At 41.0% G+C, this 16029-nt stretch overlaps 2 protein-coding genes across 4 annotated transcripts in view; one reads left to right on the forward strand and one right to left on the reverse strand.

Annotated features, from left to right (window-relative positions):
- lancl2 (LanC lantibiotic synthetase component C-like 2 (bacterial)) overlaps positions 1-8145 on the reverse strand; it is a 32239-nt gene extending 24094 nt beyond the window's left edge. The window contains exons 1-3 of one of the 3 annotated variants that reach the window (XM_058765761.1): positions 7868-8140; positions 6242-6586; positions 201-318 (exon numbers count right to left, since the gene is read on the reverse strand). In XM_058765761.1, the coding sequence (XP_058621744.1) occupies positions 201-318; positions 6242-6409 (286 nt within the window). In that variant the 5' untranslated portion in view covers positions 6410-6586; positions 7868-8140. Of the gene's footprint in view, positions 1-200; positions 319-6241; positions 6608-7867 lie in introns of all 3 variants that reach the window. The other 2 variants (XM_058765760.1, XM_058765762.1) reach the window with 2 other exon arrangements.
- Positions 7848-10317, forward strand: LOC131533085 (PE-PGRS family protein PE_PGRS16-like). Its single transcript, XM_058765139.1, has 2 exons — positions 7848-8028; positions 9167-10317. Exons 1-2 carry the CDS (start codon positions 7848-7850, stop codon positions 10315-10317), a joined length of 1332 nt encoding a protein of 443 aa, XP_058621122.1.
- The last annotated feature ends 5712 nt before the right edge of the window (positions 10318-16029 follow it).

A 16029-nucleotide genomic window follows, 5' to 3' on the forward strand; every position in this document is an offset into this window, starting at 1 on the left:
TGTATAAAGTTATTGTCTCTCAAAAGAAAGAGTCGACTCTGAATCATTGAAACGAGTCGTTTTTAAAACGAATCTTAAGCCTTTCATTTTGACATCAACATGAAATATTAGCATATTGCCCGCCCACTTGTTGCCACTAGGTGCTGCTTTTGGAGCATTAAAAATAGCTGTTTACATCATATTAACTGTTTGGTGTTCACCTGTCCAGCCTGTGTAGGTGGAAAAATCATGTGGATCTGCAGTCTTCAGGCCCTCCTCCATCTGTTGCAGAAGATCTTTGATCTTGCTTTGCACCTTCTTCTGAAAGGCGTCACTGATCTATTTTAAGGGAAGGGAATAAAAGAGTTTGTAAGTAAGCTTCCAGGCTTCATTTGGCAAATAGCTGTTTTACTGATGAATTCACATTAAGAGACACTGGCACTGAATAATGTACAGCATTGTGTTCGAAAATGTTTCAGACCAAATACAGAGCCCTGTGGAATCTCCATTATAAAATTCAAAATATACGCATATCGAATCAAATCTCAAAATGTATTTGATTTAAAAAGATATGCATACCCACTACATCACAGACACACTTCTAACCTTTAAAAGTGAACTGTATTTCAGAGACTTCTTGGCCCTGCAATGCAACATCTCAGTTCAGCCTCGAGGAACTACTCAGAGACGCACTGCTAATATTACACAAAGTCATTTCCAGAGGTGGGTAGAGTACCCAAAAACTGTACTCAAGTAAAAGTAAAAGTACTTGAAGAAATATTTACTCAAGTAAAAGTAAAAGTAATAGTCTGAATGGTTACCTGAGTAAGAGTAAAAAAGTATCGGATAAAAAAACTACTCAAGTAGTTAGTTACTAGTTACTTTGGATCATATACTGAATATAGTTTACTTTTATGTAGATATATAGATAAAATTTATATATACATATACTGTAGATATATACACATATACATATGTGACCCTGGACCACAAAAGCAGTCTTAAGTCGCTGGGGTATATTTGTAGCAATAGCCAAAAATACATTGTATGGGTCAAAATTATACATTTTTCTTTTATGCCAAAAATCATTAGGATATTAAGTAAAGATCATGTTCCATGAAGATATTTTTTAAATTTCTTACCGTAAATATATTAAAACTTAATTTTTGATTAGTAATATGCATTGCTGAGAACTTCATTTGGACAACTTTAAAGGCAATTTTCTCAGTATTTTGATTTTGTTTGAAAAATTGACACTTATGACTGTGGTCCAGCGTCACATATACACACACACACACACACACACACACTGACGTTCAAATTACTTTTAATGTTTTTTTTTTTTTTTTTAATGTAATTTATTTCAGTGATGCAAATCAGAATTTTTATCAGCCTGATTTATTATCAATGCTGTTCTTTTTTAGCGTTCTATTCATAAAAGAATCCTAAACAAAATGTCACAGGTTCCAAAAAATATTAAGCAGCAAAACTGTTCCCTGTTGAAAAAACCCGCATATGCTGGTAAGGTATGTTTTGAAGCATGGGATGCTGGTTTGAGCTGATTTAAGCTGGTCCTTTGCTGGTTTATGCTGGTCCAACCAGCTTAAGACCAGCACATGACCAGTTAAGGACCATCTTAAACCAGCATAAACCAGCATCCCAGCTTCAAAACATACCTAACCACCATATGCTGTTTTTTCAACAACACTGGTAATAAATCAATATATTTTAATGATTTCTGAAGGATCATAGGACTCTGAAAACTGGAGTAACAGCTGATAAAAATTCTGATTTGCATCACTGAAATAAATTTAATTATGTATTATAAATGTATATATGTATATAATAAATGTATAAATGTATATATGTATATAACCTCTGACACGGAGAAGAGTGAAAACTCCTCACATGACTGCTACAGAACATCTGAACATAACGAAACAAATGCACTTCTTCCGTCTGTTCTGCAAAATGTAAACAAATGTAGCCTTTATTTCTGCCAGCGTAAATATTGTGAAAATATAAATATTAATTGTGTCTAGGCAAAGGCATTCCTCCTGGAACTAACGCGGGTTTGGCGGGTGTTCATTTAATACTCTGTGACAGCTTATTTAATGAATAAATTATACATTGTATTTAATGTGTAAGGTACATGTACAACAAACTGTAATGTCATAGTGGTATCGTGTACTGTAATCGAATCTATACCTGTGGAACCGACAGCACACACGGTGTTCGTCTAATAAAGATCATAGCTAGCAAACAATAGCCTTTGCTTTCAACTGACTGTATATCCAAAGCCACGTCTTCAACGCTTTTGATGTTACAACCGCTTCAGACGACTCAGCGCGCGCGGCAGGGACCTGAACGAATCATTCAAACTGATTCGCGAACCGATTCACTGGTTTGCCAACTGGTCTGATCAAGCCTTCGAACAGAATTGACTCAAAAGAATGAATCATTCGCACGGGTATTGCTCATTGCCCAGAAAAAAGTAGACGGCGTGTTTGGAATAAATTGAAGGATTTTTAACTTGTATTGCATTAAGATAAAATAACGAGAGGAGCGTTGCCCACAGTAACTAAGTAAAAGTACCGTTTTTTCACTAAAAATGTACTTGAGTAAGAGTAAAAGTACCCATTTTTAAATATACTCTGAAAGTATTAGTTACCCAAAAAATTTACTCAAGTAAATGTAACGAAGTAAATGTAACTCGTTACTACCCACCTCTGGTCATTTCACAAATATTTGCAAACGTTTGACAATAAAGTCACAGAGAGACTAGCTAATTGTATACCGAATCAACTGTCATTTGTGATTTGCTGACAATGGTACAAAGAGGAATGCGGCACCCGGGATCCTGGTGTTCAGCCTGACACAAAGAGCACATTTGAACAAAGAAGAAAAAAAGGTCCTTTTTATTCAGCCTGTTTGCTGCCACAGGGGAAAATTCATAATGCGTATTGCTATTTTTGAAGGTCTGAATTCAATAGCTTAGGAACCTTGGGCACGGTAGAGTGAAGGTGGATCGAATCCAGAGTTATTTCTTTCTCCTGCAGCAGTGAGTCTGTGAGGCGAATCCTAATGAGGAGCAACCCTCACCTATAACAAGCAACCCTGACATACACAATCTTAATACAAGTAGTAAGGAGTAATTGTGGGTAAAATAATCCACATGGGGCAGATATTTCAAGCTGTCACATCTGTATTTTGCCTACACTGCAAAAAGCTGATAGTAAAATGCTGAAGTCAGATGATAATGCACTTGCTTTTAGCAAGTCTATAGTAATTTATATAAAAAATATCTTATTATATATTTGAAAAGTAGAGTTTAAAACCATGATGTGTGTCATTTCACATGTAATGTAAGTAAACATTTTATAGAATTTACGAATTATATTTAAAAATCATAAATAATACATAAAAAGAAAATCATAAAAAATAAATAAAAGGAAAATATATAATATTTTTAATTGTTTTGTTTTTTTTAATCAGTTGAATACAAATTATGCCAGAATGGAAAACAGGGTTGCAAATTTAGGCTAAAATAAGGTATCAGGTCAGTGCTGGGGACCAGTGTAATTATAAAAAATTAATAAATAGAAAAATTGTATTTGAATAAAATAAACATTAACTAAAATAAAAAAAAAAAAAAAAAACAACATCTCATTTTAATGTAGTTTATCTTTATGTACCAAAACAACTGAAATAAATATTCATTTAAAAAATATAGACATAAATAACAACAACAACAAAAACTGCTTCAAAATTAATAAAACAGTATAATAGTATCTCAGTGATCTTGACCTGCTACTTTTGTACTAAATATTGGTTTGCAATGTATATTTCCCAGGGCTGAATGATCTGCAGTCAACGTAGGTAAACATTGGAAAAAGTCCAAATTATGTTACTTTCACGATTTATACTAGAACTTTTCCTATGTGATGCAAAAGTTGCCAGCATGGTCCGTGGATAACCTGGGAGGTTGTCAGGATGTTGCTTTATGGTTGCTAAAGTGTTCTGTGTGGTTTCTAGTTTGTAGCAATGCAGCTGTTAAGATGTTCTGGTTCTGAACAAAAACTGGGAAAAGCTAAATAATAATCAAGAGTACTGCAACGGAGAAATTCTGATGCGTTGACTTGACTTTGTGCTGAGCATAGAGCCCTGCTGCTGTCTGAACTGAATCAAATAATGAAGGTGTATTTCTGCAGAGATCCACAGCACAGGATGACTGACAGCTGAGGGGACGGAAACAAGAGATCCTGCTGAACAAAAATCAGCACAAACCTCCCGATCACGGAGAAATCAGAGAGGTCGATATAGAGAAGGTGTCTGATATCTAAAGAGAATAATTACAATTGCTACAGTACAAATTATTAGCAGCATGATATGCAGCATGTGCTGAATGATTGCTATATGCATGTACTACGGCTCTCCAGTGCAGCTCAAAGAATAGTGTGGTACTTTCACAGTGAACGTCCAAATAACCATAGCAACCACAGCTTTTGATCAAAATTAGACGATGCACAAAAACAAAAAAATTGTGCTGCACATTTTGAGACACTGCAGTTTTAATCAAATCTTTATGGAAGCCTCTTTCTGCCATGGAACAGAACAGAACAGAACAGAACAGAACAGAACAGAACAGAACAGAATAGAATAGAATAGAATAGAATAGAATAGAATAGAATAGAATAGAATAGAATAGAATAGAACAGAACAGAACAGAACAGAATAGAATAGAATAGAACAGAATAGAATAGAATAGAATAGAATAGAACAGAACAGAACAGAACAGAACAGAACAGAACAGAACAGAATAGAGCAATTCAGATTTTTTTTTTCTTTAGAACTGCAAGAAGTAAACAGAAACGTGCAATTTTTCTTGCAATCTTGAGCAATTCTGAGTACATCTAATCTGATTTTATATCTTCTTTATATCTAGTTTACATCTTGTAGTTTTTTCTTGCAATTCTGAGTTTACATCCCACAAATCTGAGAATTGTGGGGAAAAAAAGTAAAAATTGTGGGCGATAAAGTGTGACGTATACCATTTTTTATTCATTTATTTTTTATTCAGTGGCTGAAAAAAGCCTCCATGAATCTTAAATGAAGAAAAGCAAATGTGAGCTGTGTTGGCCCGTGCAAACGTCACCATTGTGTTGCTAGGGTGTAGTGGGTGGTTGTCAGGGTGTTGCTAGGGTGTTGTGAAAGGTTGCTAGGGTTTCCAGGCCAGTGTTTATGCTGCAAGTGGATTCTGTGTGAGCTTTCATCATAGATCTTTTAAAGTCTCTAGTCAGACTGTGGCTCTGCCCTAAACAGCACACCTGATGTTCACTGCAGTCCTGCGATGTCTATTTTATTAGGACATACTAATAGTCAAAATTTGGAATAAAATGTTTTTATGTTTCTGAAAGAGTCTCTTCTGCTCACCAAGGCAGCATTTATTTGATCAGAAATACAGTAAAACAGTAATAATTGTGAAATATTATTAGAATTTAAAAGAGCTGTTTTTGACTTTAGCAGTCGTTGTTGCATTATGTGCTAATGGTGACAGTTCAAAAATAGAAAAAAATCGCAATTTTCAAGTCTTTTTCTCCAAAGTTTGCATGGCTGTGACTCAAGAAATACTAAAGATATCTTATGTCATTTTAGATTGTGGTCCTTAACAAACTTTTCTTCATTAAGGCTCTATGTGGTTCATTTTCAGAGGTATTGGGATCTTAATGTGGCTCCTTGCTGAATTTTATAATTTGCATAATGATAAACCATTTGTTGTTTACTTATTATACGTATTTCACAAAGTTGTGGCAACAAAGATTTTGCTCAAAATGAAATGTAATTTTGTCAAATGCATAAAATGTGTGAAAATATTAACTATAATTGTGAATGTTTAGGTATATAAAATGCTTTATACTTTCAGAGATAAAAAAAAAAAAGAAAAGAAAAAAAAAGAACAAAGTTTGCCTGTGATGCACGTCTTATTAAAGTGTTTTCGGATCATTTCATTAAGTGAGAATTAAACTGCCACCTGTGACGTTATCTGGGTTAGAATGACTATTTTAGCTGCTCGAAAGGCCAGACCTGAATTATCAAAAAATACGAGTTTTTTCACTTGTACATGTTGAAAATCAGAGATCTGCTAATGTTTGATCTGACGCAGCGCACCTGCTGAGAACAACAGCGTGTTTGTAAACATAGCAGCTAGCGTTAGCATGCTACAAACACGCGTTAAACGCTCAAATAACGCGAGCTCACGAACCTTTCCGTCGGCATCAAACGGCTCGTTTCCTCCGCTGTCTTCTTCTGGGTCTGAGGACACGGAAAGGCTCTGATCCCAGTCCGGGAACGGGTTGATGAAGCTGCGCTCCTCCATCTCTGCCTCGGAGCCGGTGACTAGCTTCAGCCGCTTCGACATGTTCTCGCCCATCGCGACGGCGGCCCGCCAGGGACACGCGCGCACTACGGCAGCGGCAGCAGAAACGCGTTTCGGTTTTGTCGTCTGGACTGAACTGGTCCTGATGCTGCTGCTGATGATGATGATGATGCTGGGTGAGGCTACTGATGAAGGCCAGGAGTCACTCCGACAGTATTCAGCGCTCTGTCCCTGCAGAAAACGGGTAGAGACCTTCATTAGGGAAAAAAAAAGAAAATCATATTATATACTACATTTATTTGATCAAAAATACAGTAAAACAGTGACATATTATTACAGTGTAAAACAGCTGTTTTCTGTGTGAATATGTGTTAAACTGTAATTTATTTCTGTGATGCAGCTGTATTTTCAGCATCATTACTGCAGTCTTCAGTGTCACATGATCTTCAGAAATCATAATAATATGCTGATTTGCTGCTCAACAAACATTTCTGATTATTATCAATGTTGAAAACAGTTGTGCTGCACAATATTTTTGTGGAAAACATATTACTTTTTTTTTTTTTTTTTGGATGAATACAAATATTTTTCTGCATGTTTATTGTTATCAGTTATTGAAATGTTTTATGTTGTTTAGTTCATGTATGCGTGCTATCTGATGCTGTTTTGTGTTTTAATACTGTTTTTATATGTTATATTAATCATCACTGTTGCTAAAGAGGCCAATTTTGAAGGCATAATGTGACCTTTTATTATTATTATTATTTTAAAATTTATTTGTCTAATAAATACAATTTTACATTTTATTTTTTAGACAGACAAGTAGTAAATAAAACAAGGATAACAAAGTAAAAAAAAAAAAACTTGTTTCCATTGTGGTCCTTGATGTTAATTTGAACTCGAAAATGTTCTTATTTAATTTAATATATTTAATTTAAGCAAAATGAAAGTGGTTTCTCTGTTAAACCACAATGAAAAATATTGTTGTAAAACTAATTTTCACTCAGAAACTGAAACGTTTCTCAAGCAGTTAAGAAACACTAAACAAAATTCTCACGTAGAAATGTGATTTTCTAGTAAAACATGCTGCAATAACCTTTGCTTTATTTACTACTTCGAGTGATGTAACTGCACTTTTCACCTACTTTCCTGATGAAGAAAATTGTCATCATAAATAATTTATGCCACATAAAATACTATGCAAAGGAAAATGTGTGTATGCAAAGACACGATGAAAACATTTTTGCATGTACTTCCATGGTCAAATATTCATATGCCGCATTCTCAGCTGATTTTACATCAATAAACGCGTACAGCTGCTCCTATATGATGACATATGAGCTGTAATACAGAATGCTTCTAACATGATGATGATGATGAGGAGGAGGAGGAGGAGGAGGAGGATGCACTGAACAAAAGCAGTGGACGGTCCTGCAGATTCTAGCGCTGAACGCGACACTCACACGACAGACAGACAGACAGAATCCCATTCATGAAGAAACGAGCACTTACATGCTTCCAGTCAGGTCCAGTGCAGAATCCCGGAGAATATCCTCAGCCCGAGCTCTGTTCATTCAGAAGCGATGGACGCGGTCTGATCAGCGAAAGCCGGTCCTTTCCTCTCTCACTTCCGGACGGAGATCCGGCGGGTGATGAAGATGATGGTGATGGTGGTGGGTCTGCGTCTATCTTGAGCACATTTGAGTCATAGGAGGAAACAGATGGCGATCCCGCTCCTCCATCCAGGATTATATGGCAAACAAATCCATAAAGCCTTCAGTCTCGCGCGCACACACACGATTTCTCATCTGCACTGAACTATTCAAAACCAGCGCTGCAGACTGAGAGCGAGGAGCACATCTCAACACTCCTAGGTGTTTGGGTTTTTTTTTTTTTTTTTGATGGTGCAATAGGCTATCAAAACCATATTAATTATACAATTAATTAATTTTGCTCAACATTTGATGAAGATAATTCCCCTCAAATATGACTGATTGTACTGAGTGTTGATATAATGGGTTCAGACTGTACACTGTGTGCAGAATTATTAGGCAAGTTGATATTATGGTCATATTTTTTTGCCAAGAAAACTTTACCAATTCCAAACCACATCAATCTTAATAACTACTATTGATCTTGTATTTAATCATTTCTAAGATATATAATTGTCCATGAAGGCTGAAAGTCAAAAACTCCTTATTTCAGGTGTTCTGAATTATTAGGCAGGTTTTCTTTTACAGATAAAATAAGCCAAAAAAGAGATTGAAGAGTAAAAGTAAAATAATAATAATAATAATTAAATGCCCATGAGAAGGATGCAATACTAATGCAATAATAGAATTAGCAAAGTTAAGGCATGACCATTGGGCAGCTAAATGCTCATTGGGTCAGCAGGGTCAGAAAAAACAGGTGGAGAAGAAAAGACACGTTAACTGCACAAGAATTAAGGTGAAGAATTAGCTGTGAAACCATCAGGAATCATTTAGTCTCCAGCACCACCATTTTCCAGAACTGCAACCTTCCTGGAGTCTCCAGAAGTGCAATGTGTCAGGTTCTCAGAGACTTTGCTTGGGTAAAAAATGCTAAAAAATAACCCTCACTTAATATGAATAACATGCTGAAGTGTTGTGAAATACATGAAGACTGATTTTGTATAGGCTTTATGGACAGATAAGTTGAGAGTGACTCTCGAAGGACCAGCATCACATCCTCTTGTACCACTGTTTGAAGAATTTATCTTCCAGAATCTGGCAGTAAGTTTTAGGAGCTCATTTTTATTCCATCTCCTATCTTAAAAAGTTTGTCTTGCAGAGATTGACCAAAATGAGCTCCTAAAACTTGAGCTCCATGGGACGGCAGGCTTCCAGAGCGGTACCCATTCCGGGACCCACAGCAGATCAGGCAGGTCAGGGGGCCATGACGGAGCAGGGAACTCAGGGGGCCACGGCAGAGCAGGGAATTCAGGGGGCCATGGCGGAGCAGGGAACTCAGGGGGCCACGGCAGAGCAGGTAACTCAGGGGGCCATGGCGGAGCATGGAACTCAGGGGGCCATGACGGAGCAGGTAACTCAGGGGGCCATGACGGATCGGGTAGACTAGGGAGCCATGGCGGAGCATGGAACTCAGGGGGCCATGGCGGAGCAGGGAATTCAGGGGGCCATGACGGAGCAGTGAATTCAGGGGGCCATGACGGATCGGGTAGACTAGGGAGCCATGACGGAGCATGGAACTCAGGGGGCCATGGTGGAGCAGGGAATTCAGGGGGCCATGACGGATCGGGTAGACTAGGGAGTCATGGTGGAGCAGGGAATTCAGGGGGCCATGACGGATCGGGTAGACTAGGGAGCCATGGACGGAGCATGGAACTCAGGGGCCATGGTGGAGCAGGGAATTCAGGGGCCATGGACGGATCGGGTAGACTAGGGAGTCATGGTGGAGCAGGGAATTCAGGGGGCCATGACGGATCGGGTAGACTAGGGAGCCATGACGGAGCATGGAACTCAGGGGGCCATGGTGGAGCAGGGAATTCAGGGGGCCATAACAGAGCAGGTAGACTAGGGAGTCATGGTGGAGCAGGGAATTCAGGGGGCCATGACGGATCGGGTAGACTAGGGAGCCATGACGGAGCATGGAACTCAGGGGGCCATGGTGGAGCAGGGAATTCAGGGGGCCATGACGGATCGGGTAGACTAGGGAGTCATGGTGGAGCAGGGAATTCAGGGGGCCATGACGGATCGGGTAGACTAGGGAGCCATGGCGGAGCAGGGAACTCAGGGGGCCATGGCAAAGCAGGGAATTCAGGGGGCCATGACGGAGCAGGTAACTCAGGGGGCCATGACGGAGCAGGGAATTCAGGGGGCCATGACGGAGCAGGTAACTCAGGGGGCCATGACGGAGCATGGAACTCAGGGGCCATGGTGGAGCAGGGAATTCAGGGGGCCATGACGGATCGGGTAGACTAGGGAGCCATGGCGGAGCAGGTAACTCAGGGGGCCATGGTGGAGCAGGGAATTCAGGGGGCCATGATGGATCGGGTAGACTAGGGAGCCATGGCGGAGCAGGGAACTCAGGGGGCCATGGCGGAGCAGGTAACTCAGGGGGCCATGACGGAGCATGGAACTCAGGGGGCCATGGTGGAGCAGGGAATTCAGGGGGCCATGGCAGAGCAGGGAATTCAGGGGGCCATGGCGGAGCAGGGAACTCAGGGGGCCATGTCGGAGCAGGGAATTCAGGGTGCCATGACGGAGCATGTAACTCAGGGGGCCATGACGGAGCAGGGAACTCAGGGGGCCATGGCGGAGCAGGGAATTCAGGGGGCCATAGCGGAGCAGGGAATTCAGGGGGCCATAGCGGAGCATGTAACTCAGGGGGCCATGGCGGAGCAGGTAACTCAGGGGGCCATGGCGGAGCAGGTAACTCAGGGGGCCATGGCGGAGCAGGGAAATCAGGGGGCCATAGCGGAGCATGTAACTCAGGGGGCCATGACGGCGCATGTAACTCAGGGGGCCATGGCGGAGCAGGGAATTCAGGGGGCCATAGCGGAGCAGGTAACTCAGGGGGCCATGGCGGAGCAGGGAACTCAGGGGGCCATGGCGGAGCAGGTAACTCAGGGAGCCATGGCGGAGCAGGTAACTCAGGGGGCCATGACGGAGCATGGAATTCAGGGGGCCATAGCGGAGCATGTAACTCAGGGGGCCATGATGGAGCATGTAACTCGGGGGGCCATGGCGGAGCAGGTAACTCAGGGGGCCATGACGGAGCATGGAACTCAGGGGGCCATGACGGATCGGGTAGACTAGGGAGCCATGGCGGAGCAGGGAACTCAGGGGGCCATGGCGGAGCAGGGAATTCAGGGGCCATAGCGAGCATGTAACTCAGGGGCCATGGTGGAGCAGGGAATTCAGGGGCCATGGCAGAGCAGGGAATTCAGGGGCCATGGCGGAGCAGGGAACTCAGGGGCCATGGCGGAGCAGGGAATTCAGGGTGCCATGACGGAGCATGTAACTCAGGGGGCCATGACGGAGCAGGGAACTCAGGGGGCCATGGCGGAGCAGGGAATTCAGGGGGCCATAGCGGAGCAGGGAATTCAGGGGGCCATAGCGGAGCATGTAACTCAGGGGGCCATGACGGAGCATGTAACTCAGGGGGCCATGGCGGAGCAGGTAACTCAGGGGGCCATGGCGGAGCAGGGAATTCAGGGGGCCATAGCGGAGCATGTAACTCAGGGGGCCATGGACGGAGCATGTAACTCAGGGGCCATGGCGGAGCAGGGAATTCAGGGGGCCATAGCGGAGCAGGTAACTCAGGGGGCCATGGCGGAGCAGGGAACTCAGGGGGCCATGGCGGAGCAGGTAACTCAGGGGGCCATGGCGGAGCAGGTAACTCAGGGGGCCATGACGGAGCATGGAATTCAGGGGGCCATAGCGGAGCATGTAACTCAGGGGGCCATGATGGAGCATGTAACTCAGGGGCCATGGCGGAGCAGGTAACTCAGGGGCCATGGAGCAGGGAACTCAGGGGCCATGGTGGAGCAGGGAATTCAGGGGCCATGGCGGAGCAGGTAGACTAGGGAGCCATGGCGGAGCAGGGAACTCAGGGGCCATGGCGGAGCAGGGAATTCAGGGGCCATGATGGATCGGGTAGACTAGGGAGCCATGGCGGAGCAGGAACTCAGGGGCCATGGCGGAGCAGGGAATTCAGGGGGCCATAGCGGAGCATGTAACTCAGGGGGCCATGACGGAGCAGGTAACTCAGGGGGCCATGGCGGAGCAGGTAACTCAGGGGGCCATGGCGGAGCAGGTAACTCAGGGGGCCATGGCGGAGCAGGTAACTCAGGGGGCCATGGCGGAGCAGGTAACTCAGGGGGCCATAGCGGAGCAGGGAATTCAGGGGGCCATAGCGGAGCAGGGAATTCAGGGGGCCATAGCGGAGCATGTAACTCAGGGGGCCATAGCGGAGCAGGTAACTCAGGGGGCCATGGCGGAGCAGGTAGACTAGGGAGCCATGACGGAGCAGGGAACAAAAATTATTTGCAGGAAATTAGGGGCCTACCGGCCAGGATGGGTTCTGAAGGAACGGGCACCGGAGCCCTTTCTGGGCTGGATTTGGGGACTGGAGCCGACGCTTGTGTGGACTCAGGGGCTGGAGCCGACACACGGCCAGCGGGGTTGACGGCGGGCTGGTTCTGGATCGGGGCCGAACACTCTCCAGACACCGGAGGATTTATATCTCGCAATTCTGGTTTTTTTTTGGAAGCCCATTTCCACCACGGAATATAAAAAAATAAAAAGTTCAAATTTATCTTGCAATTCTGAAAAAAAGAGTTGTGAGACTTTAATGGAGAATTATGAGATAAAAAGTCACAATTACCTCTTTCATTCTGTGAAAAAAACAGAACTCAGAGTTTTGAGAAAAAAGTCCCTTTATATCTTTCAATTCTTCGAAGAAAAGTCTGAGATTAAAAAAAAAAAAAGGCTATGAGATAAAAACATGTAATTACCTTTTTTATTTTTTATTATGTGGCAGAAATGGGCTTCCATTAAAAAAAAAAAAAAGAATTGTGAGAGAGAAACCCAGTTACTTTTATTTGTGTAATCTGTAGCAGTTTCTTGGCTAACTGGACGCAGCGGATGTAAAACCCGGAGCGCTGGAGCGGACTTCAGCGTGTGCTGCTGTGTGCCAGGCAAATTAAAACAAATTTTCACAACTTTATTTGATTGTCTCTGGGTGACTGATGATTGCTTGGTTATGATTGGCTGAGCTGTTGTAAAACACTATAGACGCACCTTGACCTCATTATTACATCAGTATCACTGCGTCTGTGTGCCGCTTGCCAACCGTTCATACATGTCATCATTAACATACAGTATAAACATGTGCTAAACATGTTCCCATCTGAGTTTTAGAACTATAAAATACCTGTAAAACATTAAAAAAAAGCTCCACTGTGATAATTGTTAACTGTACAGTCTCTAGACATTATTCCAATATATAAATTATACAACATCCAATGCACTTTTAGAATTAAAAAATGAGATATGTGTTGTGAGATAATTCTTCGAGCATATTTAAATATGGATATTCTGATATGTTGTGCTCTGTAATAACGGTGGTGCTATAGATGTCTTGCGGTTGGATAATATGTTATAAGCTGATGTTGTCCAGCGTTGGTTGTTGCTGTCATATTCCATACACCATCACTGAGAGGAAAAGCTCACTGGTTTGGTACAGTAATGCTGTTAAAGTCAGAGACTCCTTCAGTTCTGGCCAAATGACCAGTGAATCTGGGCTCTAAATATAGACTCCATCTGTGCTTCTTAGCAAGACGCATCTTCAGCGGAGCTTCTGCTGTCTGTTTCCTTCACACCGAGCACGAGCGCTTTAACCTGCACACGGTGAGATGAGATGATGATGTCTGTGTGTCACATTCAACACTTTAAAGAACCTTCTTAACCATATTAATGTGACAGCGAGATGGAATCAGATGCGGATCACACCAGTGACGTGTGATTTAACAGCAGCCTTCTGAGTTTGATGCAGAAAGCACTTTGATATTATGCCACCGTCTTCACACAACTTCACTTTTGGATGGTTTTTAATTCATATATGATTGCATTTTCATTATAGCAACATAATCTCAGAAGTCAGAAAGATAATACAGAAGATCAGATGAAAAAAAAAAACAGTTCAGCCAACAATATTAGTTTGTACACAATGCTGGACAAAATTATTTATTATCGTTCCCAAATTAGCACATACATCACATGTACGTCTCATTAGGTTTATTTTAATTTATGATAATAAATGGCAATGGATTAAAACTTTAAATACAATATTTTAAATAAATAAAGCACTATTTTAAATCAATTTGAATTTTAAACAGTCAATTTTACTGGAAACCAATCTGGAAAATAGTTAAAAATGTTTAATAGTGCATATCCGGGTAAGCAGGAGCAGGATTTTAAATCAATATTATTTTATTGTCGAGCTGAGTTTACCTCAGTTTAAGTTGTAAATTTCATTTTCAGGTCTAAAAAAGTGGTTAACAGGGAATAAATGGATCATAAGTTTTCCATAAATATAATTTAGTACCATCCCCTTAGAATACAGAATTAGTACAAATCCCATAAAAATACAAAATATTAGAGTTTAACAACATTATCAAACTAAAACATAGTACATTCATTTAATTAAAAAAAAAAAAAGGACTTCCATACAAGCACCAACAGAGAGTAATGAATGAATGAATTATTATATTTATTCCGCTTGTACAGTCACAGCTGATGGCAGAGCGGACAGAACTTTAGGACGGAGGACGTAATGGCTCCTGCAGCAGAGGATTATGGGACGGAGCCATTCATCAAGGATCGTCCAGCATATGAGCAAATCACGGATCCATTCAGGCTGGAGGCCAAACACAAACATCTGGAGGCAAAGGAATCTGATCTGATGCACCGACTGACATTCATTTACAGACATATTCATCTGAAACTTCGGGTGCCATGAACCCATTCCTAATATGTATATTTTCATGTATTAAGACCCATGTGTCAAAAATACATATGACAAAATACTTTTTTAAATTAAAATGTTTCTTTATTTATATTTTATTTATCTAACCCTAAAAATGTAAAATACTGTAGAATTGCTTAAAAAAAAAAAAAAAAAATTCCATGGAACACCTTTCAACCTCTGGTGGTTTCCAGTTTTAAAAAATAAATAAAATTATTATAAATGTCTAAAAATATTATTTTTCCTGTCTACCCTTACTACAAAATTTAAAATCATATTATATCTATCTATCTATCTATCTATCTATCTATCTATCTATCTATCTATCTATCTATCTATCTCTCTATATATGTGTGTGTGTGTGTGTGTGTGTGTGTGTGTGTGTGTGTGTGTGTGTGTGTGTGAAAAATTTTAAATAACAAAATATAAATGTATGTAAAATAGATATCTGATTGCAGAGATATTTCTGATGACATGCTGACTGAAACATCCGGATGATAACTTGCTCTTGATCTTGTTTTACTGTCTTTCTTTAATTAACAGCATATAAAAAGGAGAAACATGGAGTTGAACATTATCATAACTGGCTTTTGGAGGCTTAATATATTCTCTTTAACTCAATGCACTTTGTGATGAAGCGAGTGTAATTACATTTATTAATCTGAGTTTTATTAAACTGGGGCTTCTGTAAACAAGGCCCATGAAATCTTCCAAAATACAGCTGGTTATGCATCCAAACATACAGTATCTGTACAAACAACAGCCCATCAGTCGTGAGGAGAAAATGACGAAGAAATCATGACTTACATACAGCACACAAGTCATATAGACCATACTCCACCATACTTCAGTGTATTGTGTTATTATTATGCAGCTTGACAGTCACTATCTCCATCTGTCACCGGAGAAGAGCAGCATGAACATTCTGCAAAACATCTCCTTCTGTGTTTCATGGAGGAGAGAAAGTCGTGTTGGTTTGAAACAACATGAGGGATAAATATAATAATCAATATGAGGTTACAGATGACACTCAACCTCTTTTGACTATTTAAGAGAGCAAGTGCTAAATCTGCATGTTTACAGAATCCATATTCAGAGTGGCAAAGGTCATAAAGCATAGCCATTATTATTTAACCTATAAACAATTAAGTCAAGTACTTTAT

Source organism: Onychostoma macrolepis, chromosome 24, assembly GCF_012432095.1.
Source record: "Onychostoma macrolepis isolate SWU-2019 chromosome 24, ASM1243209v1, whole genome shotgun sequence".
NCBI classification, from domain to species: Eukaryota; Metazoa; Chordata; class Actinopteri; order Cypriniformes; family Cyprinidae; genus Onychostoma; species Onychostoma macrolepis.